General features: G+C 44.1%; 2 protein-coding genes across 5 annotated transcripts in view; both read right to left on the bottom strand.

The window, feature by feature from the left end:
• The window catches only part of CACNA2D4 (calcium voltage-gated channel auxiliary subunit alpha2delta 4), a 203,355-nt gene extending 182,873 nt beyond the window's left edge, over positions 1-20,482 (bottom strand). For both annotated transcript variants that reach the window (XM_037877774.2, XM_043540197.1), the window contains exon 1: positions 15,967-20,482. In XM_037877774.2, coding sequence (XP_037733702.1) covers positions 15,967-16,055 — 89 coding nt within the window. In that variant the 5' untranslated portion in view covers positions 16,056-20,482. The remainder of the gene's footprint in view (positions 1-15,966) is intronic.
• Positions 20,483-20,623: 141 nt separating this feature from the next.
• The window catches only part of DCP1B (decapping mRNA 1B), a 57,069-nt gene continuing 53,538 nt past the window's right edge, over positions 20,624-24,154 (bottom strand). For all 3 annotated transcript variants that reach the window (XM_007070830.4, XM_043540217.1, XM_037877810.2), the window contains one exon: positions 20,624-21,604. In XM_007070830.4, the coding sequence (XP_007070892.2) occupies positions 21,524-21,604 (81 nt within the window). In that variant the 3' untranslated portion in view covers positions 20,624-21,523. The remainder of the gene's footprint in view (positions 21,605-24,154) is intronic.

Here is a 24,154-nt window from a genome sequence, read left to right as displayed (position 1 = left end):
CCTTAGCCTCTGTTCCTCAGTTTCCCCCTGTGATATTATTCTCTTTGTGCTTCAGTTTCCCACTATAAAGCCAGGGAGGATAATATTCCCCCAACTCACAGGTGTGTTGTGAGGTTATATGAGCTAATGTTTATACAGCATTTTGAGAGACTTGGATTTGATGGTGCTATAGAAATCTGAAATTGTACTATTAAAACACAGTTTCTATAGCCAATAGAGACAGGGCCTAAGAGACAACGCTCAGAGAAAGACTGTGATATGACAGCATATGTCTGATATAACTCTTTACCATGTCACAAAAGTTCATTTAACATGGGGAATACAGCTAAAAATCCAGCCATTATTGATCTTTCAGCAGAACAAATTCATCCCTGTGTAACTACTGGAACAAAGGAATTGCCATACTAACTCAGAGCAGTGGCCCATCTAGCCCAGCGTCCTGGTAATGACATTAGTCAGTACCGGATGCTTCAGAAGAAAGTCAAAGAAACCATATAATAGAGAATAATGTGAATAGCTGGACCATAAAACATCACTGGAGTTAATCAAGGCTGAATTTGGCCTAACATGTCCATTTCAACCTCTAAATTCCACCCTCTCTCTCAGTTAGTATCTGGCTCCAGATCCATTCTTCTGCAAACTGCATGATTTTACGACTGTTTATAGAAACAGTCATATAAAAGTTGTATTAATTAATGCCTGTGGCTGGTGCTTTTTTTTTTAAAATAAACTCTACTCTAAATTTAGATTTGTCTAAATATTCTGGGATAAAACAGGCATTTTCTTGCTCAGAGCATTTCAAACACACAGCATTCATCATTGTTCTCAGCAGCAATGGCAGCAGCAGGAAACCCAGGGCAACCAGAGTGGGAGACATCAAGGGAGAGCAGAATGCACAGAGACTAAGGAGCAGAGAAGCATTTCCCCACTGTTTATGCAATAGAATAAAAGAAATAGTGAAAGCAGATATTTGATTTTTTAGAGAAATCTGGGCAAATGGCAGCTTTCCTACCTGCTCTAAGAAAGAGACCCGAAAAGAAACCAGACAGTGTCTTTATCTAACCATCCCCCAGGAGCTAAACATAATCTTTCCCACTTCATGACCCAAAGGAACTTGATCAGTAGGAAGGAAAACAGAATTTTAAGAGGGATTAAAGTCTCCCACATGGAGGTGGCTGCTCTAGAACAGTTCTTTCAAGGAGGGTTGTGCTGCCTGGTGAATGAAGCAAGATTGTGGCCGCACGGAGAGGCATTAGAACTGCACTGCACAAAGTGACTAAATAAAGGATGCTGCTTATTCTGTTGATCTCGAAGGCCACGAAGACACTTTACTGAGTGCATATTGCTCAATGTAAATTGCATGGCCAAATCCTGTTGCATATTAAATGCATGATGCAATGACCTTGTTCTGAGGATATGCTACAAATATCTCCTCTTCCTACTCAGTGTGTTAACTACCTCTTGAGGCTCCAGTCAAGATTTCACCAGATTATAAGAACAGAGGGAGCTAGACCAAATTCAGGCTGCTCCAGCAGGGATGCACGAATAGGAGGAAAGAGCACACAAACCTCAGCTCCCCCGATGCTCTTGCGTAAAGTGGGGCCATATGTTGGTTGCAGGTCCTGGAAGTACAAAGTCACTTCCCCTTTCAGACTCAGTTTACTCACCCCCTACTTGTGAGGATTCAATAGTTAATGTCTATACGGAGCTTTGAACATATAAATTCTAAGTATTCTTGCTAAGGAAGGTGGTGCAGTCTAGTGGGCAAGGTGCTGGCCTGAGAGTCAGGAGACCTGGGTTTCTATTCCAGGTATGTCTACACTGCATGTAAACCCAGGGTAAGTAGAACTCAAGTCAGCAGACCCTTAATTTGTTAACCTAGCACTTGAGCATCTACACTGATTTGAAAGTCCAGATTCGGAATTGTAGAACCCTGGGTCCCAGCTTGGGGCTCCAGCATTTTACACTACGTTATGTGTGCCCAAATCCAACCACCCATATCCCAGACTTCCTAGCGCCCTCCCAAAATGTGGCTGGTCTAGCCCTTTGTTCATGGTACAGTGTGTGAAAAGTTGACTGTCCACCAACCTTGTCTCTCCAGAGGAGAAAGAAAGTTGGCCTGTGGGATTGTGGGATACTTTTGGCAGACTACCAGAGCATGAGTCCAGTGGGGCTGTGCCTACACTGCAAAACAATAGGGCTTGGACCCTGGGTCCCGGCTTGACTCAGGGTCAGACCTTCCACCTCTGTGGGGTCCTGGGACCCTGTGTCTGAGCCCTGAGTTAGCACGATTTGTGTGTAGATGGAAGGGTGGGCGTTAGCCTTGAGACTGAATTCGAACCCTGGGCTTACACTGCAGTATAGAAATACCCTCAGTTAGCTCCCCAAAATTGGAAGATGAGCTCTTTAGTCTTACTGAGAGGCAAGAAGTCTGACAGACATCTGCTTCTTTCAGGGCCTGAGTTCTAACTGATCAGCATTGCCTAACATGAACCTCTGCACAACCAACGGTTCTGGCGAGCTTTTGCCAGGTACGGTTCTCCACAACCACCATATTACAGTCTGAGAGTAAGAGTGCTGCTATGACTGCATCCTGGCTGGGCAATAAGAACTCCACAGGTCTTGCGGGAGGGTCTCACCCCAGGCGCTGCATTAGCCTAGCACAGGACAGTTCCCTTCACTAAAGAGCATCCATAGGAACCCTCGTCCCTAGCAAATGGGAGAAAAGGCTTGTGGATCAGTCTAGGGCTTCAGAGAAGGATTAAATTGCTGGGTGAGCAATAGGGAGGGGTTCATTTGGTGGAGTGGCCACTGGGGGGAAAAGATCCATTTGCTGTGAGGGCAGTGGGGAGGATCAGTGTGCTGGGGGGAGTGGGCCAAAAAAGCTAGATAATCAAACTGGAGGGGGTTAGAGGGAGATAAAAATTGCTGTCCAGGGGCTAAAGAAAGAATAACTTTTCCTGAGATTGGGGTGGTGGGAAGAAGATCAGTTTGCTGAAGGGGGCTGCAGAGGTAGAGTGTGAATGATCTGGGAGGAAGAGAACAGAGCATCAGCTGGCTGGGGATAGTCACAGCACTGAGTAGGTGGGAGGGGTTGTACAGGGTGGACTCAGAGGGGATAGTTGGTGGAAGAAAAGGATGGATAGAATGTGTGTGGGAGGGGTGGTCAGAGGATGAATTGGAGACCAGAGAATTGCTTGGGAAGGGTGAGGGGGAAAGGATGGACTAGGAAGTAGAGATTTGACAAGAAGCCTGTGGTGGAAGAGGGGAGAGGATCAGTTGAATGGGGAGCCTGGCTAAGGGGCTTCTAATCTGGAGTTCCTCAGACTTTGAGTGTCCATCCTGAGACCACATGAGCCCCATGGCTAGAGGTGCTTCTTCCACTGCCTGTAGCTAGAGTGGTGAGTACTCAGCACCTCTGATAATCAGACCCTAGGTGTCTCAGCTAGGGCACTCAACATCATTGGCTAGTTTCGAACATTTTGGCCTTGATATTTATAAAGCGCATGGAGGACTTCAAACGCAAAAGCCATAGTGATGCTAAATGCAATTCAAAACTGCTGCATCTGAGATTTTTACATTTAATTTGGAATTCACAAAATGCTCCAATTTTGCCAGTAGTCTCAAAGTCATGATCTGCGACATTTCATGATTTTTTTCTTGAAAACAGGACTGAGCTTTTTTTCTCCACAGAAAACCTTTTACATTTCAAACATTTTAACTGGCTGATGATCGATTTGAACATGTTTTGAGATAAAATTGGCCTTTTATAAAATGTCACAAAAAGAGAACTTCTGAGCCATGGTAAAGTCTGGAATGAAATAGTCAATCATTTTTTCATTAATATTTATGAAAACGTTTTTTATTTTTGCCAGCCATTAGTTATCTCTAAAGATATTGTGATGGGTTTGAAAAGAATGGGAGGAGCAAGAAAGATTCCAAAAGACATTCCACATCAAATTAGAACAGTTTTTCGAGTCTCATATTTTGCTCCCAAATTACTCAACAAAGCACTGTTTTCAGAGTAGCAGCCGTGTTAGTCTGTATCCGCAAAAAGAAAAGGAGGACTTGTGGCACCTTAGCTTATGCTCAGATAAATTTGTTAGTCTCTAAGGTGCCACAAGTCCTCCTGTTCTTTCAACAAAGCACTGGAAATGTTTCCCTGACCAATGACAATGAAGCTGGTTGCTTGTGAATGGACCTTAACTCAGGACCAAAAATACATTTGGGAAAGATTGTATTGTAGCATCTCTTCTTGACCTCTAATTACAATTCAAGTCACTCCCCTTCTCACCTAGCCACTTCCAAATCTGTAATTAGTAAAGTCACCTGCTAGCTTCCATAATGGACACTCTCTCCTTCCTTCAGCATCTGACAGAGTCTCTTGCTTTTCACAGAGATCGTCCTTCCATTGCCTGTTTTAGTGCTGTAACTCTGCCCTAAAAGGATTCAGATAGAAATCATGTTCGGTACTGAAGAATCATGAAGCACCTACGTGGATTTCCTTCACAAAAAGAGCCCAGGGAGGTTAGAGATCAAACCAGCATATTTCTTGCAAGCAGCTCGTATTATCTTTGTAGCACCCGGGGTATGTCTACACAGCAACTGGACATCGGCAGCTGGCCTGTGCCAGGTGACTCAAGCTTGCGGGGCTCGGGCTGCAGGGCTGTTTCACTGTTATGTACACTTCCAGGCTCAGGGTGGAGACTGGATTCTAGGACCCTATGAGGTGGGGAGGGTACCAGGACTCGGGCCCAACTGAGACTGGAGCCCCATTGTTCTAGACATTCTATGTATACATGTAGGAGACAATCTGTGTCCCAGTTTATAGACTGACAAGAATTATTCTAGCCACCAAGGAAGAGTGAGCACAAATCAACTCTCATATTACTAGACTATATCACAGGGTACATCTTAAAAATCAATTTATAGCAACCTGACTTATATTTGTTCTCTTCTGCTGTTGTCAACATTTGTGTAGTGTGTATGACAGTGAATAAAAAAGAGAGTGACAGCTCAGAAAACCACTCTACTTGATCAGGGATGGAGCAGCCTACAGCCCCCTTCAAAGAAATTGAGGAAATGCGTTCCATTCCCAATATGGAATTGGGAATTCAGTTTGACTTGAGCTAAAAATAAATAATTATATAAAAAATTTATTCCCAGTCATGTCCTCTGTCCAAAATCATTTGCTGTTGGTTAAAAACACACATTCCAACTGCCTGCCTTCTGGTAAGCACAGCGTCAAGATTGAAGTTAACATCTTTCCGAGCCAGAGGCTCCTAAAGTTTTTGAGAGAAGCCAAACAGTTCTGGCCTCAGGGGAATTCATATGAAATCTGACATGCACAAAGAAGGCAGCCTGGCACTGAAATCTCATTAGCAACGGTTGTTTGCTGTAGCTATGACCATAGCGTATCTCTCACTCCACTGATGTTGCAGTTAATTGGCATTTCCAGTATGGAATGATTCTCTCTTCTAGCTACTACTTAAGATAGCCTCCACTCTGTTCTCTAGGTCTGTAAATCCACTAGAAAGAAAAGCAGTACCTGTATTTTAATGTACAGTATTACATTCTGACAGTTACTAAGCTACTTTATGTCTGCATAGGAGTCTAGCTATCATACTAGGCAATAGCAAAATGTGTGTGCTGTTTAGATTACACACAAAAAATTTTGATGGAACACTACTGCTCTGAATGGTTACAACAGCTATTAAACTGTGTTGTCTGTTCATTTTCAATGTCTTACTTTGCAAGAAACGATGAACACATCTAAGAGATTGTGATGGATGGAGAGTGAGCAAAGCCATTCAACAGAGAGCTCCTGCCTTGGGAATGCTGGCAATATGCAGGTTCTACAGAGAGCCCTCAACCCCCAGCTCTCCCTGGGGGCCTAAATTAACATTTTAAATTGCTATCCCTCACTGTTAAGGAGGTGTGTGGCAGCCTCTACTGGCACATATAATGCATAACAGTGTTATTTATATGCGCATGATCCAATGGCTGCAGGTTAAAGCTAAACAAATTCATACTGGAAATAAGGTGTAAATTTTTAACAGGGAGGGTAAAAAATTGGAACAATTTACTAAGGGTTGTGGTGGATTTTCCATCAGTAACAATTTTTCAATCAAGACTGGACATTTTTCTAAAAGATCTGCTCTAGGATATATTTTGCGGAAGTTCTTTGGCCTGTGCTGTACTGGAGATCAGACTAGATGATTACAATGGTCCCTGGGGGCCTTGGAATCTATGAATTGTGATTCGCATGCATTGAGAAAACCTTAGCACACCAATGAAGACATTTCAAATGCAACCAATGGCCAGGTGGTAAGTGTAGCTAGTCCAGTTTATAGGATCACAACTACTTTCCGCTCCTCACTTTCCTTCTATATAAGATTATCACAACAATAAAATATGGTATAAACACATAGTCAACATGTAGAATTCACTGCAGCAGGAAGCCATTGTGTCACACATGGCAACTGGATTTTTAAAAGGCCTGGATAATTTTGTAACATATACAAACTTGGTGTAATTCATTCTCAGGTTTTAGAGCATAAGATTATCATCTCAGGGGATCAGGAAGACATGTTAGCATCCATATGCAGCCATCCACGATTGGCTAATAATCACTATTATTCTGGGCTATGGGGTTTCTCCGAAACTGCAATTATTGGGAACTGACAGAGGAGGGATACTGGACTTGATGGACCACTGGTCTGACCCACTATGGCAAACTTATGTTTCTATATACAGATTCTTCCCTTTTCCATACAAATTTTCATTTGCTCTTGTCTGAAATGCCTGTAACAATCACTCATCTATGGATAGACCCATCACAAAGCCTCCAAAACTCCCACAGAGTTGCTACAGTCACCTCACAGAAAAAAAAAAACCCATAGGGCCCTACCAAATTCATAGCTGTGAAAAACGCATCACGGACTAAGTTCTCTCTAAGCTGCACGACCGCACAGCAGACTATTAAGCGCCGTGCGGGCACTCAGGGCTGCGGTGAGGAGAGATGCTTCTCCCCCAGTCCCTGACCTGCCGTGGTGGGGAGAGGTGCCACTCCCCCGGCCCCAACCCAGCCCAGCCCCAGACCTGCCATGGATGGGGAAGAGGCGCCTATCCCACAGCCCCAGCCCCGGAGCTGCAGTGGGCAGGGAGAGGCGCCTCTCCCCTGCAGCCCAGGTGCTGCTGCAGGGAGAGAGAGCTGGGGGGAGTCCTCTCTCCGTGTAGGAGCCCCTGGGCAGCCTGCACCCCAAACCCCTCATCCCCAGCACATAACAAAATTGGTGCACATAACAAAATTCATTCCACAAATGTGTGGGAAAAATTAGAGGGAACGCTGGTTACAGACTGTGAAATCTGATCTCTCCCATGAAATCTGGCTATTGTAGGGGAGACCAGATTTCACAGAGTTGGCCAGCTGGAGAGCAGTGGCTGCTGGCTGGAAGCCCAGCTCTGAAGGCAGTGTTACTGTCAGCAGCAATGCAGAAGTGAGGATGGCATGGTATAGGGTAGGATCATCAATTTTTTTGTGGGGGGCAGGCAGGGCTGGCCTTACAGGTGGGCAAGTGGGTGACTGCCAGGGACCCATGGTCCAAGGGGTGCTGTGGTCAACTACATCCATACACACAGCCAGCCCAAGGCCCCTTTAGCTACCAAGCGCTGGGTCTGGAACTGAGGAGGGGCAAGGCTGAGGGTGCCCCAGCTGGGGGCTCCTACTGTGTGCCAGGCTCCAGCTGCTAGTCCCAGGTGGGCTGGGGTGGGACAGACCTTCCTCTTCCTTTGCACGGGCTGCACCTGCGGCTGGGCCAGATCCATCTCTGGGAACCAGCCTGGGCTGCAGGAAGCTCCACTGCTACTAGCTGGGAGTGCAGCTCTGAAGGCAGCACCGCCGCCAGCAGCAGCGCAGAAGTAAGGGCGGCAACACCCTGACCTCCCTACACTAGCCCTGCCACCTCCCTCCCCCACAACTCCATTCTGGGCCGGGACCCTCAGGGTCACAGTACCGTGACATTTCCGATTTAAGTATCTGAAACAGTGAAATCCATTATTTTAAAAATCCTGTGACCATGAAATTGACCAAAATGGATCGTGAATTCGGTAGGGCCCTATTTATAAGGACTCAGTGCCATAGCAGCTCTATCAGCAGCAGGAATCATATTAGGGACCCTGAGAAACTGGAGGAGAAAATGGCTACTAACCTTCTGTAACTGTTGCTTTTAAGATGTGTTGCTCACGTCCATTCCATGCTAGGTTTGCATGTGCCACGTGCACAGTTGCCGGAGCTTTTTCCCTTCGTGGTATCCGTAGGGCAGACCCTAGTGCCCTCTGGAGCCCTGCGCTCATGCGCCAGTATAAGGGCTGCCACCGACTCTGCACCCTCTCAGTTCCTTCTTACCAGTAACTCCAACAGAGGGGTAGGAGGACGAGTCATGGAAAGGACATGAAAAACACATCTCGAAGAACAACAGTTATGAAAGGTTAGTAACCGTTTTTACTTCTTTGAGTGTTTGCTCATGACAATTCCCTGCTAGGTGACTCACAAGCTGTATCCCTGGAGGTGGGCTCAGAGTTCATGGACATGCTGACTGCGATAGTGCTCTACCAACACTGGCATTGTCGTGGGCCTGCTGGGTGATGGCATATAGTGGGACATGAAGGTCTGAATAAACAGCCATGTTGTGGCCCTGCAAATGTCCTGGATTAGTATCTGCATGAGGAACGCTACTGATGAAGCCTGGGCTCTTGTGGAATGAGCGGTCACGAAGGCCAGAGGCTGAACTTTCGCCTGCTCATAGCAAGCTTGGATGCAGGCGGTTATCCAGGAGAAGATTTTTTTGGAATGACACCGGTAGTTCTTTCATCCTGTCCGCCACAGCTACAAAAAGCTGCTTAGACTTGTGGAAGAACTTAGTCCTTTTGATATAAAAGGCCAGGGCCTGTCTACAGTCTAAAGTATGTAGCCGACATTCCTCATCGGTGCTGTGAGGCTTTGGAAAGAAGACAGGCAGAAAAATGTCCTGGTTGTTACGGAACTGCAACACCACCTTTGGCAGGAAGGCTGGGTGGAGGTGCAACTGGACCTTGTCTTTGAAGAACACTGGATAAAGGGGTTCTGAAGTCAGGGCTTTAATTTCGGAAACCCTTCTGGCTGACGTAATTGCCACTAGGAAGACAACATTCCACAAGAGGGGCAGTAGTGAACAAGATGCCAAGGTCTCAAAGAGAGGGCCTCATTTAAGTCCCATGGTGGAATCAGGTCGCGAACCTGCAGGTAGAGTCTTTCCAAACCCTGGAGGAACCTAATCGTCATCTTGTGGGAAAAGGCTGATCTGCCCTGTACTGGATGATGGAAGGCAAAGATCGCTACAAAGTAAACCTTGACCAACGACACAGCCAGCCCCTGGTGCTTCTAGGTGGAGCAAATAGTCCGAGATAGACTGCAGGGAAGACCAAGATGGAGAAAGATTCCATTCAGAGGCCCAACAACTGAAACGTTTCCACTTAGCCAAGTAGGTAGCCCTAGTGGAAGGTTTTCTGTTACCTAGCAAGATCTTGCTGGCCCACTCCTCAGGGTTTAGCCACATAGAAGCCATGTCGTCAAGTGTAGGGAGGCAAGGTTCGGGTGAAGTAACTGGCCTTGGTCTTGCGAAATCAAGTGGTAGGAGCTCTAGTGGAGTTGCTACCGAGAGGTCCAGAAGCGTACCAAACCAGTGCTGGCATGATCACAATGGAGCTATCATGATATCCTTCACCTTGTCCCTCTTGATCTTTCGGAGAACCTTGTGAACCAAGAAGATCAGTGGAAAGGCATACAGCAGTCTGCCCGCCCACAAGAGCAGGAAGGCGTCAGACAGGAAGCTCTTGCTGAGCCCATGAGTTGAACAGAATTGGTGGCATTTCCTGTTCTGTCTTGTGGTGAAAAGGTCCACCTGGGGAGTCCCCCACTTCTGGAAGATAGCACTGACTACCTTTGGGTGAAGAGACCGCTTGTAACAAGAGGAAAAGGACCTGCTGAGGTGATCCCCCAGCGCATTCCCATCTCCCAGGAGGTGTGCCACCTCAAGCGTGGTTCACACAGAAGTCCCACAGTCGGAGGGCCTCTTGACACAGGGCTGAGGAACGAGCTCCCCCTTGCTTGTTGATATAAGCTGATATAAGTTGATAACGAGCTCCACCCTTGCTTGTTGACATCGACGCCATATTGTCCATCAAGACCTGCATGACCTTGCCAGAGAGCTGGGGAAGAATCACCTGGCAGGCCAAGCATATTGCCCTGAGTTCCCCGACGTTTATGTGCAGGGAGAGTTCTTCCTGGGACCAGAGACCCTGGGTTCTGAGTCTGCAAGGTGGGCTCCCCACCCCAGGTCTGATGCATCCAAAACCAAGGTTACTGATGGGTACGGGGCAGAGGGCAGCAAAAGGCACCTCTTTCATCACCAAACATGGGTCTATCCACCAAAACAGAGATTCTAAGACATTTGACAGAATCGCGAGAACCGAATCCAAGTGGTGTCTGCCTGGGAAGTAGACTGACGCCAGCCACATCTGTAGGGATCTGAGGCGTAGCCATGTGTACTGCATCATGTAAGTATACACTGCCATGGGACCTAGCGGCTTGAGGCACATCTGGGCGGTTGTAAGTAGCTGAGTTGTGATGTGGGAGATTAGATCTGACATAGTTCAGAACCAGGCCTCTGGCAGGTAAGCCTTGGCCTGAGTGGAATTAAGTATTGCCCCTGTAAACTCTATTCTCTGCACTGGGACTAGTGTCGATTTCTGTTCGTTTATTAACAGGCTCAGCGACCGACTGGTGGCCCACACTATGCCAATGCCGTGCTGAATCTGAGCTCGTGAGCAGCCTTTGATCAGCCAGTTATCAAGATCTGGGTAGATTTGCATGCCTTGACATCTCAGGTATGACTCAGGTGCACTGTTTCTTGTGCTTCTTCCTTGGCACCGGGAATGGAGAGTGGTGCCAGGAAGAGCACGGTGCCGGTGGAGGCCGAAGTACTCAGTGCCGATTCGGAGAGGGACGGCTCAGAGGATGGTCTGAGGGCTGCCTGCATTAGCAGAGCCTTCAGATGAATGTCTCTGTCTTTCTGAGTCCCTGCAGATCATACACTTCTCTTTAATGTGAGCTTCCCCGAGGCACTTTAGACAGGCCAAATGCAGGCTGCTCATAGGCATAGGCTTGTTGCAGGAGGAGCACGGCTTGAAGACCAGAGACCGGGGCATGCTCAGACCCTGGGACAACATCCCTCTATGACTGAGACTATCTATACTATGTACACTAAGACTAACTGGAACCTAAATTTGCTGACTACAAAAACTATAGACAAAAGGTAAGGCTATGTTTTAGTCACAGGTCATTTTAGTAAAAGTCATGGACAGGTCACAGGCAGTAAACAAAAATTCACAGCCTGTGACTGTCCATGACTTGTATTATATGTCCCTGACTAAATCTTGGGGGGACCCAGGGGTGCTCATGGGGGGGGCGCGGCCCAAGAGTGCTGCAGGTGCTCGGGGTGGGGGGCAGCCGCCTGGGACTCCCGCTGGTGCTGGGGGCGGGGGGTTGGTGGGGCTGTTAGGCTCCCTACCCCACTCCTTGCGGCTTCCCGGAAGTGGCTACATGTCCTTCCCTCAGCTCCTGGCTCCGCATGCTGCCCCCACCCCAAGCCGGCTCCATAGCTCCCATTGACTGGGAACCCTCACCCCTTCCTGCGCCCCAACCCCCAGCTCTGAGCCCCCCCCAAACCCAAACTCCTGCTGCTGTTTGGGGCGGGGGTGGCCCGAGACTACACAGCAGTGGCTGGTGCTGTTGGCCCAGGGGCTGCCCAAGCTGCTTGGGTGGCCCCCGGACCAGCCACACCGGCTGCTGCAGAAGTCACGTAGGTCCCGGAAAGTCATAGAATCTGTGACTTTCTGTAACCTCCGTGACAAACTTGCAGCCTTAACAATAGGTCAGAGTCCAAACCACTGTTAGGAAAGCCTTGTGAGAGCAAGAAGGTCATTCCAAGCAACCATCAAGGGCGGTAAGAAGAAACAGAGGGTGCGGATCTGTGCCCCTTATGCAGTGCCCCTTATACAGACGCGTGTACATGGGGCTCCAAAGGGCGCTAGGGCTGATCTTATGGATACCACTAAAGGAAAAATCTCCAGCAACTGTGCATGTGGCATGTGCACGCCTAGTATGGAATTGACATGAGCTAGCACTCAAAGAAGAAAGAGTAGATGCTAATAGGATGGGGGAAGATAATGCGCAAGTTGCATCGATTTGGCTTCTCTAGCTTACTCTGTTATACATCTGGAGATGGTACATTTCACACTGAAGGTAATTTTTCTGACTGATACAGGAATTGCATATAAAAATAGTGTCCTTGTTAAGTGTGCCCTGCTGACTTTATTGATTCTCCTATTCTTCCTCTCTCTGCAGCACAAGGGATACAGTTTTCTCAAGTGCAAGACTTCTCTGCCAGTGGGTCATAACCAGGAGAGGGATTGCGAGGGGGCTCCTGCTAGGTCACACCCCACTGACTAAAGAGAAAAAAAAAGATCAAAAATTCTTTCTTTGCAAAGACCCAGTGGGGGAGCTGGGATAGGAAAGGAAGGAAGCAGTTTGCTCCCTCCTTATTCTTCTGCTGCCTCTATGACCCCGTGTTTGCTCCAGTCCCTCCCAATCTTAGGGCATGTCTACACTTGCCGGGGAGCGATGCTACTGCGATCGATGCACTAGGGGTCAATTTAGCGGGTCTAGTTGTGATAAAGCGGGAAAGTTCTTAATGTTTTCTACTGAATACTGAATACTCAGTTTCCCCTATGCAGTTCTTAAGTATCTAGGTGGTGGGATAAGGGTGTGTGATTGTTGCAGAGCCCTAGAGGGGCTGCAGAGATAATGGCCGACACCCTGTCTCCTGGCAACTGACGGCTTGGGCCCCTCTCCTCTGCAAAGGTGCCAACTGAACGTGTTGGAGAACAAAGAGATCAGGTGACCTCCTGGCCCGGGAAAGAGACAAAGGCTGGAGGAGGAGCTGGGGGGAGACTGCTCGAGAGAGTTTCAGTTTTGGAGCTGGCTGGGAAAATGGAGGGAGGGCCAGATAGGCCTCTGGCTTCCCTGCCCCCGAAGATGGACCTGACTGAGGGGTCCTGGTCTCTGTACTTACAAGCTCTGTTTTAGACCATGTTCCTGTCATCTAATAAACCTTCTGTTTTACTGGCTGGCTGAGAGTCACAGCTGACTGTGGAATTGGGGTGCAGGACCCTCTGGCTTCCCCAGGATCCCCGCCTGTGAGGACTTGCTGTGGGAAGCGCACAGTGTGGAAGGGGATGCTGAGTACTCCGAGGTCAGACCCAGGAAGGTGGAAGCTGTGTGAGCTTTCTGTCCTGGAGACAGTCTGCTCACAGAGAGGAGGCTCCCCCAGAGTCCTGACTGGCTTCGTAGGGAGTAGTTCCAGAGCATTGCCCGGTGACTCTGACACTAGTGGAGACCCATTAAATCAACCGCAGAGCGCTTTCCCGTTGGCTCCGGTATTCCACTGGAACGAGAAGAGTAAGGTAAGTCAAGGGGAGAGCATCTCTCATCGATGCAGCACAGTGAAGACACCGCAGAAAGTCAACCGAAGCTACGTCAACTCCGGGTACATTATTCATGTACCTAGAGTAGCATAACTTAGGTCGACTTATCGCAGCAGTGTAGACAAAGCCTCAGTGTAAGTGCCTCCCACCCTTCCTGCCCACACAGCACTTGGCTCTGTGAGAAGTGCTGCTCTGGGAGGCTATGGAGGGTTGTGGGAAATGGATAGATTATAGCTAAAAGTCATGGAAGGTTTTTGGGATCTAGGTGGGAAAGGGTTGAGAACTACTGGCCCAGTGGCTGGGAGGCAGGAGAGCTGGGTTCTGTTTCTACCTCTGCCACAGCCTTCCTGTATAATCTTGATCAAGTCACTTACTTAACCTTGCTGTGTGTCAATTCCTCTGTCTTTAAAATGGGGATAATAATATTTCCAGCCCTCTTAGCAGTGTCATGAAGCTTATTTGTATATATGGCATTTTTTAGATCCATGGCTAAATAGTGCTGAAGAAATACAAAGTATATATAAGAAGCAGACAGTCCCTGCTGTTTTCCACACTGCTGCAGTTAGAGCAAGTTAGGAGGTTATATTCCAAAGAAACTCAAATGGAGCAGGCAATCAGATATTTGATGTACCATAATGTAAGAATGAGCAGATCAGTTCAGACTAAAAGATTGACCAAACCTTTGCCCTGGCTCTCCGTCCTGTGCCTTAATCTTTTTATCTTTCCCATGCAAGCTCTTAATATATCCTATACCACATTAATTATGGTGGAGCTGAGGAGAATATCTCCCTGGCCACCTGTTCTTGGTGTAGCAAGAACAATCTCCACTGACTCTTGCAGCATAAGTACAATATCACCTGCACAGCTTCCTCTCCTTTAGCTCCCAGCTCATGTCTCAGCAGTCATTCTCAGTTGTCTTGATCTCTTGCTTTGGCCTTCTGGCTAGTTCCAATGTGCAGTATGCTGAAAGGGTTCTAGCTGCCTGCTTTAATAATCTCACCTAGTCTCTGTGACTAGGTGAATCTATGAACACGTTGTAGGTTCGTATTCCTGAGAGGTCACACCTTCTGAATTTCTCCCCACGCAGGAACATTTGGTCAATAACTTTCAGTATGAAATCTGTCACCAGACCCCTTGTTTCCTTCTCTCTGGGGTCTTTGTACTGACCCATCTCACATACTCCCCTTCTGGCCCACTCCCATGCCACTTTCAGTTCATTATCCATGTTCAGACTCTGTTGAGTTCTCTCTGCTTTATACTTGAGAGTTCCTTCCTTTTTAATCTCTATGGACAATTTTTCTTGTCCTTGTGTTTCAGCTGTCTCACTGCTTTCCTGTTGTCTTGTCTTCTCTTTAGGTAGCCTGTGAGTCCATCAACCTTCTCCCCTGAAATGGTAACAAGCTTATACCTGTGGCAGAGTAAGTCATCCCAGATTTAGTGATGGAAGGTCAGCCCTGAGGTAGTCTTCTAAATAAAATGCCTTTGTGGATTACAAATTTATGTTCATCTTTCAGAACTTGAGTTACCATTAGACAATGTGTGGCTCTCCTGATTGCTAATCATTCCTGGATCATAATTCACCTCTGTTCCCTGCCACCTTCAAAGCTAAAATCTCCTCCTCTATTCCGGTGTCTGCCCTTTCCTAGTTTATTCTTTTCCCCTTTGTTACAGCCTCAGTCTCTTTTGGCAAATTCCCCATGGATGAAGTTTCTTGTCTACTGTTTTCACTCACTTTTAATAATCCCTCAGGCTTTGCAATCCCTATTTTCTCTTCCTCAGGCACTCTGCTATTTGCCAGTCTGCAAAGAGCTGGATTCCATACAAGGCTTAGCTCTGTTCCTTGACTTACACTCACTCATATGACTGCCCTGCTCCCCCTTCATTTCCCAGAGCTCCCAGCCACAGTTTACGTTCAGCTTCCCACCCTGAGCCCCACTGGATTCTTAAGGCCGCAGGCTGCTTCACATACAAGTATGATTTGTATAGATTGCTTGGTGCCTGGGTTGTAGTACTCAAGCCAGTTCCAAATGAAAACATACCTGGATTTTTTTGAGTTTAGCTAAAACCATCTAAACTTGTGCCTGCTCTTTTCGTCAGAGGGAACTTAAAAAGAACCCAATAAAAACACACAAACCACTCTCAGTGGACAATTAATTGTGTAGGGTTCAGAAAATGTCCACAGATCAGTAGGCACTGGAACACCAACATGATTAAGTCTCTCGTACAAACTTCAGGCTGCTGCTAACAGAACCTGTGCGACAGATCAAGATGGAGTCCTGTTATAGTTCTTCTCTACAGCCACATAATATCCTGCTTTTCAAAACTTTAAACTGTTTTGTTTTTCTTTTAAGATAGTATTTAAGGAAACAGACAAGAGCTTACTTGATGACCATGGTACAGAACAGTGCCCAAAGGTAGCAGCATCCCAGCTGATGATGCTTGTGTACAGTCTCAGGAAACTGGATTCTCATCTCTCTCTCTCACTAAGGAACCGGAATGGGGAAGTAGACAAGAGAAACAACTGTTTGTGGAGTGATGTGATAGGCAGGGGTAGAGAACTTGCTAGCTGAGGGGGTTGGGGCTATCATCTTAAGCAGAGGAAGACAGTTGAACAGTCAGGCTGCCAGCCAGCTGTACAAATGAGCAGAAGACCTTGTTTCAGCCTGAGTGGTCCTAGGCTGGGAGTGTTACCAAGAACCTAACTGTTCCTCTCATCACTTTATTTTATTTCTCTTTTACAGCAATATTTACAGGCAAGTACAGAGGTAAAATACCTACATAGGTCTGCAGGTTGTGGGTGGAATAATACCTAGCTTATATGTAGTGCTCTTCATGAGTAGACTTCAAGTACTTGATGTAGTAATGCAATCACACACACAGCTATTTGATACACTCTGCAGTCCACAAGTATGCGTGCAATTTTTATACACAGTACATGAGAATTTGGTACAGAATAAGTCCAGCGTTATTTATTTATTCAGTGTCTAAATGGGAGATTAACATCTTTCTTGGTATACAACAGTAGTTTTAGCACTTTGTCATTGTCCACATCTTTTTTTCTTGTATTTTCCAAGTAGCTCACTGAGCAGTGATCTGTTCTATATCTTGTGTTCTGTTTAGTCACATGTTACTGGCAGTGTTTTCTCTGAGCCATACTATATTGGTGTTATGAATACAAATATACTGAATAAACAGCTCTCTTTGTTTTGCATCCTCTACATGGATTCACCCGATTATTTCCTATTGGAAGCCTCTCCAGGATGATTAGAAGGAGGTGGCAGTTATATATCTCCCAAAATTATTGTACAGCAATCTGAAATTTTGCTTCTTTCTTTTATATGCTGCACCTTGTCTATTCAGTGCTATTCTGAGTTACACAATGGGAATCCATTTCTTAGATATCCCTGCATACCTGATTTATTTTCATACTCAGACATGGATTTCTGTATCTATCTAATCTATTTCAGAGTGATAGGAATGTCAACCTTTTAAAATAAAAATCTGACCTTTGATGGCTGTATTTTTTGAATGACACTAAAAGTGTAGATCTTAGTTTAGGTTTTTTTCTATCTAACCGTGGTCTTCTGGGACACACGAGGGCTTCAGTATGTGTTGTCAAGAAAGTCTTAACAGCAAATATCTTTATGCACTTCGAGATAGCTAAAGTGGTTGATGCATATGTTAAAAGACTCAAGACTGGATTTGTACTTTAATCTGTATGGTATCTTTAGAGGACTAATTTCAGTGGGGAAGTCGTGTCCCCTGGCTTGTCAACATGAAACTTATATTTGATTCCCTTCTTTTCTGCCCTTTCCCAGCTGAACGTAGAAATGTGTCCAGAGATCAGAACAAGTTCGCTAGGAATATCAGTGGTAGCAGTTTGGAAAAGGAGCAGAAGTCTTAAGGGACATTCATCTTAAAAGTTCTTACTCTATGTACCAAGATTAGTAGAATTTATGATAGTTTGTCTGAGTATTTATGGTTCAGTTCAATATTCATTCCAAGATAGCAGAATCCTACATTTTTGTATGTATACAACTGAAGAACCCACCTGGGAAGAGATGTCCTCTTATTATGTCTTTTATCTTTGATCCTAAACTGCTGTACTGCAAAACCCCTATTTAATCTAGTCTTAGGCTTTTCCTCAGCAAAGGCTGCTGATTTTGCCAATCTGCATGTTGTGGGTTTAAAGCCTCACAGGGACAAAGATAAAGCCAGGAAACTCATTGCACTTGCAACTGAAAGCTAGAGCTCATCACAGTTGAAACAGATTTTCACTTCAGACCTAGTACCCGCTACTTAGCTACATTACTCTCCTTGAAAGTCTTATTTTAATGTAGAATTGTAATTATTCCCTTTGCAACAATAAAAAAAAAGGAAAAAGAAAAGCAATAGGAAATTAATGCATAAAATCAGATTAAAAATTTGAATTTTCTATGAGAGGAGCCTGGGGACAGGTATGGATGCTTTCACTGAGTATAATATATTTCCATTATAATTATAACACTGACAGAGACAGGATTAATCAGAGATCATGCTCCAGCACTTCACTGGGTTTCTGCTATTTACCATCTTCCCGGTGAGTTTTATGTAAAAGAAGTTTTGTAGGCAGTCAAAAAGTGAAATTAAATTGAAAATTAATACAAATGAAATGGTAAGACTGAGAAGTACAGCATATAAAAAAGGAAATCCCAGAAAGTTACGTTCTCTACAGAAGTGTTAACGGAGCCAGCTGAACCTCACAGTAGCATATTAAAGAGAATCATGTCTAAAGAGGAATAAAATATATGACAGATGTGCAACATGGACATTTCTACAGCATGTTCACTTGATCCTTTCATATTTCCTGACTTGAATGCTTGCCTCTTTCTTTTTTTGAAGAGATGAAAGCCGGGTAGAGAAAAGCACTGCTATCATTTCAGCAACGCTGCCTTAACTGAGGTGGCCTTCAGCTGTTAAGGAGCCCTTAAGAGTGCCTTAAAACCAAAGCAGTTCAGAGACCCCAACTGTTCTAAACCACTTTAGCTTTGAGGTGACCTACAAAACCTAACAGAAAGGGTTCTGACATACATGCAGACATGGGCTGTGTAAAGGAAAATGACCAGGTATTTAGTTTTATGCTTTAAAAACAAACACGTTATTAAACAGAACGTAGCATTTAAAGATCTCAGCTGCTAGTTAAGAAATGTCTGGAGAAGTTCCAGCTTTTCTATAGCTGTGGATGGCTCTGACTATAGGGGCCATATTCTGACACAAAGATACTTCAAATTTGCTCATTCTCTCGTGCTCCTTCTTTCCTTCTCTTAACCACATCTACCAGATAATATTCCAGTCACTCCCCCCAACCCAAGTCTCTCTACATTCAGCTACCATGCAACTTGACTTCACCCTTGTGGTGGATCTCAGCATCCTTCTTTTCCCATAGCTAAGAATCTGGGATTTCTTTCTGAGCCTCATTCTATCTTTTTTCCCTCTGCTCCTTTAGGTAAACACACAAGTCAGCCAAGAGAATAGGCCCATCTCACCTCTTCTCATCCTAACTCTCCCTCAGGAGATGAATATTTGCCTCCTAAGAAATCCTGGGCATTCTCTCCCTCAGGCATGGGTGTATGAAGAACAATTCTGAAATGTTACATTGTGCATATGTGATCAGAAAAATGGAAAAAGATACTTCACAGTTTGCTTCTGTGATACCACATTGTCTGCTCCTACCAGACAAAGTTTGTTTCAAAGTTTGTTTGTTTTTTGAGGTCAAGCATATTATCAATTTGAAAGAGAGCCAGTACCACTGTTTTTGATGCATACCAAGAGGCTGCTGAAAAAGTCAAGGTTTAAAGTAATTTTTTTTAAATTCAGAATTTCTTGAAATGCTGTTCTACTCCAAAAAGCAAATGCAAAAATGGCATAATTTGATCTCAATTATGTCTATATCAAATGTGCTTATTTTATAAGTAAGAATGCTTCACCTGTGACAGGCTTGCAAAAAACTCAATTTGGGATGTATCACCGTCAAACTAAGATCATTCCTTTTAGCACATTATTAGTAATAAAGCTTCTACAGGCCAAATTAAGACTTTAGCTATACATGTCTATCATCCTCAAATTACATCAGGCCCTTGATTACACTTATGCAAACCCACTGGTCTTGATTCCAATTTTATTTACACCATTGTGAATCAAGAGTGACTTCAATTAAATCAATAGAATCACACCTCTGTATAATGGATGTGAGATCAGAATCAGGCCCCTTCTCTTCAAAGTATGCCCTACATGATACCCGTGCAACCTGTTGCCTTCAGTGGTTTTGTATAGTTATAAGTGACTGAAACTTACTAAAGCATTTTGTTGATTACCAAAAAGAAATAGAATCCACCTTGTTCTCTTAGGGCTTGCCTACATGGGAAAGTTTTACCGGTTCTACATACTTACATAGTTTAGTTTAAACCCATTCCCAAACAACATAAATTAAACAGAAAAAAGCCACTCTTATACCAAAATTAGAGTGTTCACATAGGTGTGTGTGTGTGCTATATAACCGAAGAACTATATCAGTTTAAATTCACCCCGTATATAATACTGAACACATATGCCCATGTAGACAAGGCCTTTGCTGATTTGCCTCAACAGTACTGGGAGTAAAGCAGTAAAAACATACTTTTGTCATTACGATCAACAGATCTGGCTCTGAAACCACAAAGGAAACAGTTCTGGTGAATAAGAAAGTACCATTTTTATACTGTGGCATTACAGAGTAGAAAAAAATTTGGACTGATTTTTTTCTTCGATAAGGACTATGAACAAACCATGGCTTTACACATACCATCTGCCACTGAAGCATGTAAGAACTAAAAACACCACGTTTGTTTGTTTAGTCTGATTGATTTAAAAATGTGTTAATGTGGAGCACATTGCTCACTGTAATCTACTTCATTCCTATACAAGTTTGGAAGTATACTAAATTCAGAGCTTAAACTTGACAACTGACCTTTCAGAATTAAATACTTAGTCCACGTGGTAGTAAAATTAATCCACTGCACACTCTGGCTAATCCATTTTATTTTCTGCTCTTGGAACATACTAAAAAAGGACTTATAAACCAAGTAACTGTTTTCTTGACCGGTTTACATATTGCTTATGATTATGCAGATTGTTTCCAGAAGCACAGAAACATGACGCTAATGCCACATCAGATCTACGTTAACAGCAAGAACAGTCACAAACAAAAGGGCCACCCTATAATTTTAAAAAACTGCTCAGAGTTCCATTTCTACAGCTGGCTATAAATATTTTGAAGACAAAACAGAAACTGATTTTCATAAAAAAAAAATTTGAGGAAAAATGTTACCACTTTCTTTGAAACAATTTTTTTTTTGGTTAGAAAAGGTGACGGAACCACCCCTGATTCAAAAGATCATTCCTCTTCCAAAATTTCACCAATATCTTCATATACTTAAAAACAGTCCAACACTGCCACATGGTGGCCAGGAATGGGCACTGTTCATTGTGAAATAGTGTTGAGTAATGGAAGTGATAACATCTATCCGAGAAAAAAACACGTTAAATATCTAGTCCATGAATAACCACAGCCATAAATAAAAAGAAAAATGAACTCTGAAAACAGAGTCTTTATGAAGGAAATATAATTCATCTAGCAACAGGCCCATGTAAGAAAAATAATTTAAGAAATTTTGTGATTAAGTCTTTAGCAGTGTTGTTACCCTCGCCCCCAGGAAAGCAGTTTTCACCCACACATTTTTCAGTACAGCATGTACTTGCCAACAAGCAATATTTAAGTGTATCTAAAAAGTCTAGGACCATTTATTTCATTTTATTGTTTTTAAAGGCAGAAGCTTTTAAACAATGTAACACCACTTGGCATGAGAGACTTTTTCTTCCTGGAGTTCAGGAAGTCAAAGAAATTTAATTTTAAAATTCTCTTTTACATAGACTTTTTGATTGATGCCTTTTTCACACTGAAGAGATAAGCTTCATAAATAATGTTTAAGAAGTTGTCATCATTCTGAAAAACAAAATAAATAAGACTTGTTACTGGAAGATCACAGTTCTCAAGCTAAAAGATTCTGAATTCTTTACATTTCAGGGTCTAATTAATTTTCAACCATAACATCCCAGTCAAAATTGGCACTAGCAGGGAGTTTTCATCATCAAACACACAAAAACAGAACACAAAACCCAAACACGTTGTTACCTCCGGCTAATAGCTTTAACAACATTTTTGCACACATTGGCAGCATAAGAAAAGGGGGAATTCTCTTATCTCTTTTAGAAGAGTTGAAGACACGGAAACCAGGAAATTTTGTAAATTCATGATAGCGTTGGCTGGGTGAAAGTCAGACTTTTCTCTTCCCTGCCCTGTAAGACTTCTGTAGTGATAACATATACTTGCAATTTCTTCTCGTCACCCTAATTATCACATATCTAGGAGATCCTTTACATAGTTTCTGTTCCCCACCCACTACTGCAATAATAATACCAAAGTGCCTGGGTGAGCAGGTGGGCTGAGTTTCTTCCTGTTCCTACACTAAATTCCATGCAGTCAAATTGCTGTACCTGCACTGAATGCCACTGGCCTTAATCTGCACTGGTTCCTCCACCCATGCACTCTTAAGTAGCTGGCTGATTCTTGATCACCTGCTTAGGGTCTAACTGATCCTCATATGTGGAGTTGGGAAGGAATTTTCCCTCAAGTCAGACTGTCAGTGATCTTGGGGGTTTGAGCATTCCTCTGCATCATGGGATATGGGTCATTTGCTGGGATCATCCGGGTATCTCTATCAATCAATTCCCAGCCACTGCAAGGGTCTCAGTCACTGGTGCAACTTGGTCCCTCCTGTTGTCTGCCTGTAGCACATAATAATTTAGTCTCCAAAAGGCTGTAGGCTTTGTTCTAATTTCAGTTGCTAGTTTAGCAGATGCTGGGTGGTGTTGGTGACCTGTGATATACAGGCGGTCAGACTAGATGGTCTGGTGGTCCCTTTTGGCTTTGAACTCTATGACTCTTTAGGATAGTAGTTCTCAAACTTTTTCCATTCTGCAGACCATTTTGCACTAAAATATTTTTCCATGGACCATCTCCCTTTCCAAAACTGCAATATGCCACACTGACTGGTTCTCAAAATGGTTCATTTTGCAGACCACCAGGATTTTGCACACTACAATTTAAGAACTACTGCTTCCAAACCTGACAGCCTGGCAGAGTGGAGGAACAGAACTCAAATTACGAGGGAATGAACCAATCCATGCACGAGCATAGGAGGATAACTAAAATTAGGACATTCCTTGGGGAAAGTCAGAAGCATATGAAATTGATGATGCAAATCAGGAGACAACGGGTGTGAAGCTGCCATCCAGTATCAAATGCAGAGTGTTTTAAACAGCAAATAATTTCCAAGCAACCCAATTAATTTTTACAGCCACTGGGAAGAACCTGCCCATGTGTACATTTTGCAGACAAAGCTTCAAAGAGTAAAATACATGATACTTGGGACAGAACATAACTGTGTTCACACTCTACATATGATTGCAATATCTTTGTACAAAGTATCCCTTAAAAGGTATCATTTGAAAACTCAATTTGCTGATATATAATATAATATGGTAAAATGCATGTAGCAACGTTATATGTGAAGTTATAAACATAAGCTGAAATCATGACTAAAAGTATGTTTTCCAGATAAGTCTGAGGAGTGGCCAAACCAGTTCCTCAGAGACAAAGGGCAAGCTGATGCCTCAGCCAGGTGTAAACAAGGCTGATGGACCATTACCTACTAAGCGGCCATTCTTGGCAGGAAAGTGGGCAGAGGCAAAAATCTACATGTTAGGAAAAGAACATCATGGAATTTCCTTCCACAAAGATTGCCTGTCCCCTTGCTCCCACCTGGAAATGTTTTTCAAGAGGGGGACTGAAAATATAAAAAGCAGGGGCAGATACCACAAGATACCTGCCTCACTCCCCCTGCCCATCATATTCATTGCACCTGAAGAGACAAAGGAAACAACTGGAGACTCTGGGGGAGGGGTTTTGCCCTAAAGAGTTTGGTCAGTAAGACTGCTGAAAGCATGTGCTGAGGAAACTTTGAATCTAACGTAGTTTGCTAAGTTAGGCACCAGTTGTGTTTTCTCTTTATTTTTTGTTGTAATAACTTCTGACTTTTATGGGGCTTGGGCTGTCATCCCCATATTTACTAAAAATAACCACGACAAAACCTTAACCTTATTTATAAACACATTCTGCATTCCATTATACAAATTAGGTTGACTGATCCTATAATTCTCCAGGTCCTCTTTGTTTCCCTTTTAAAAGATAAGTATTATATTTGCCCTTCTCCAGCCCTCTGGACTTCACCTGTCCTCCATGAGTTCTTGAAGATAATTGCTAATGGTTCTCAGATTGCTTTAGCTAGTTCCTTAAATACCCTAGGATGAGAACCATTAGGCCCTACAGGCTTCAATACATGTAACTTATCTAAATATTCTTTTCCTATTTTGCATTCCTTCCTCCTTGTTAATGTTAATTGTTTTGAGTATCTGGTCCTCTAACATTTTTAGA

Source organism: Chelonia mydas, chromosome 1, assembly GCF_015237465.2.
Source record: "Chelonia mydas isolate rCheMyd1 chromosome 1, rCheMyd1.pri.v2, whole genome shotgun sequence".
Lineage (NCBI taxonomy): Eukaryota > Metazoa > Chordata > Testudines > Cheloniidae > Chelonia > Chelonia mydas.
The sequence above is the reverse complement of the archived record's forward strand: the minus strand, read 5'-3'. Positions and strand labels throughout refer to the sequence as shown.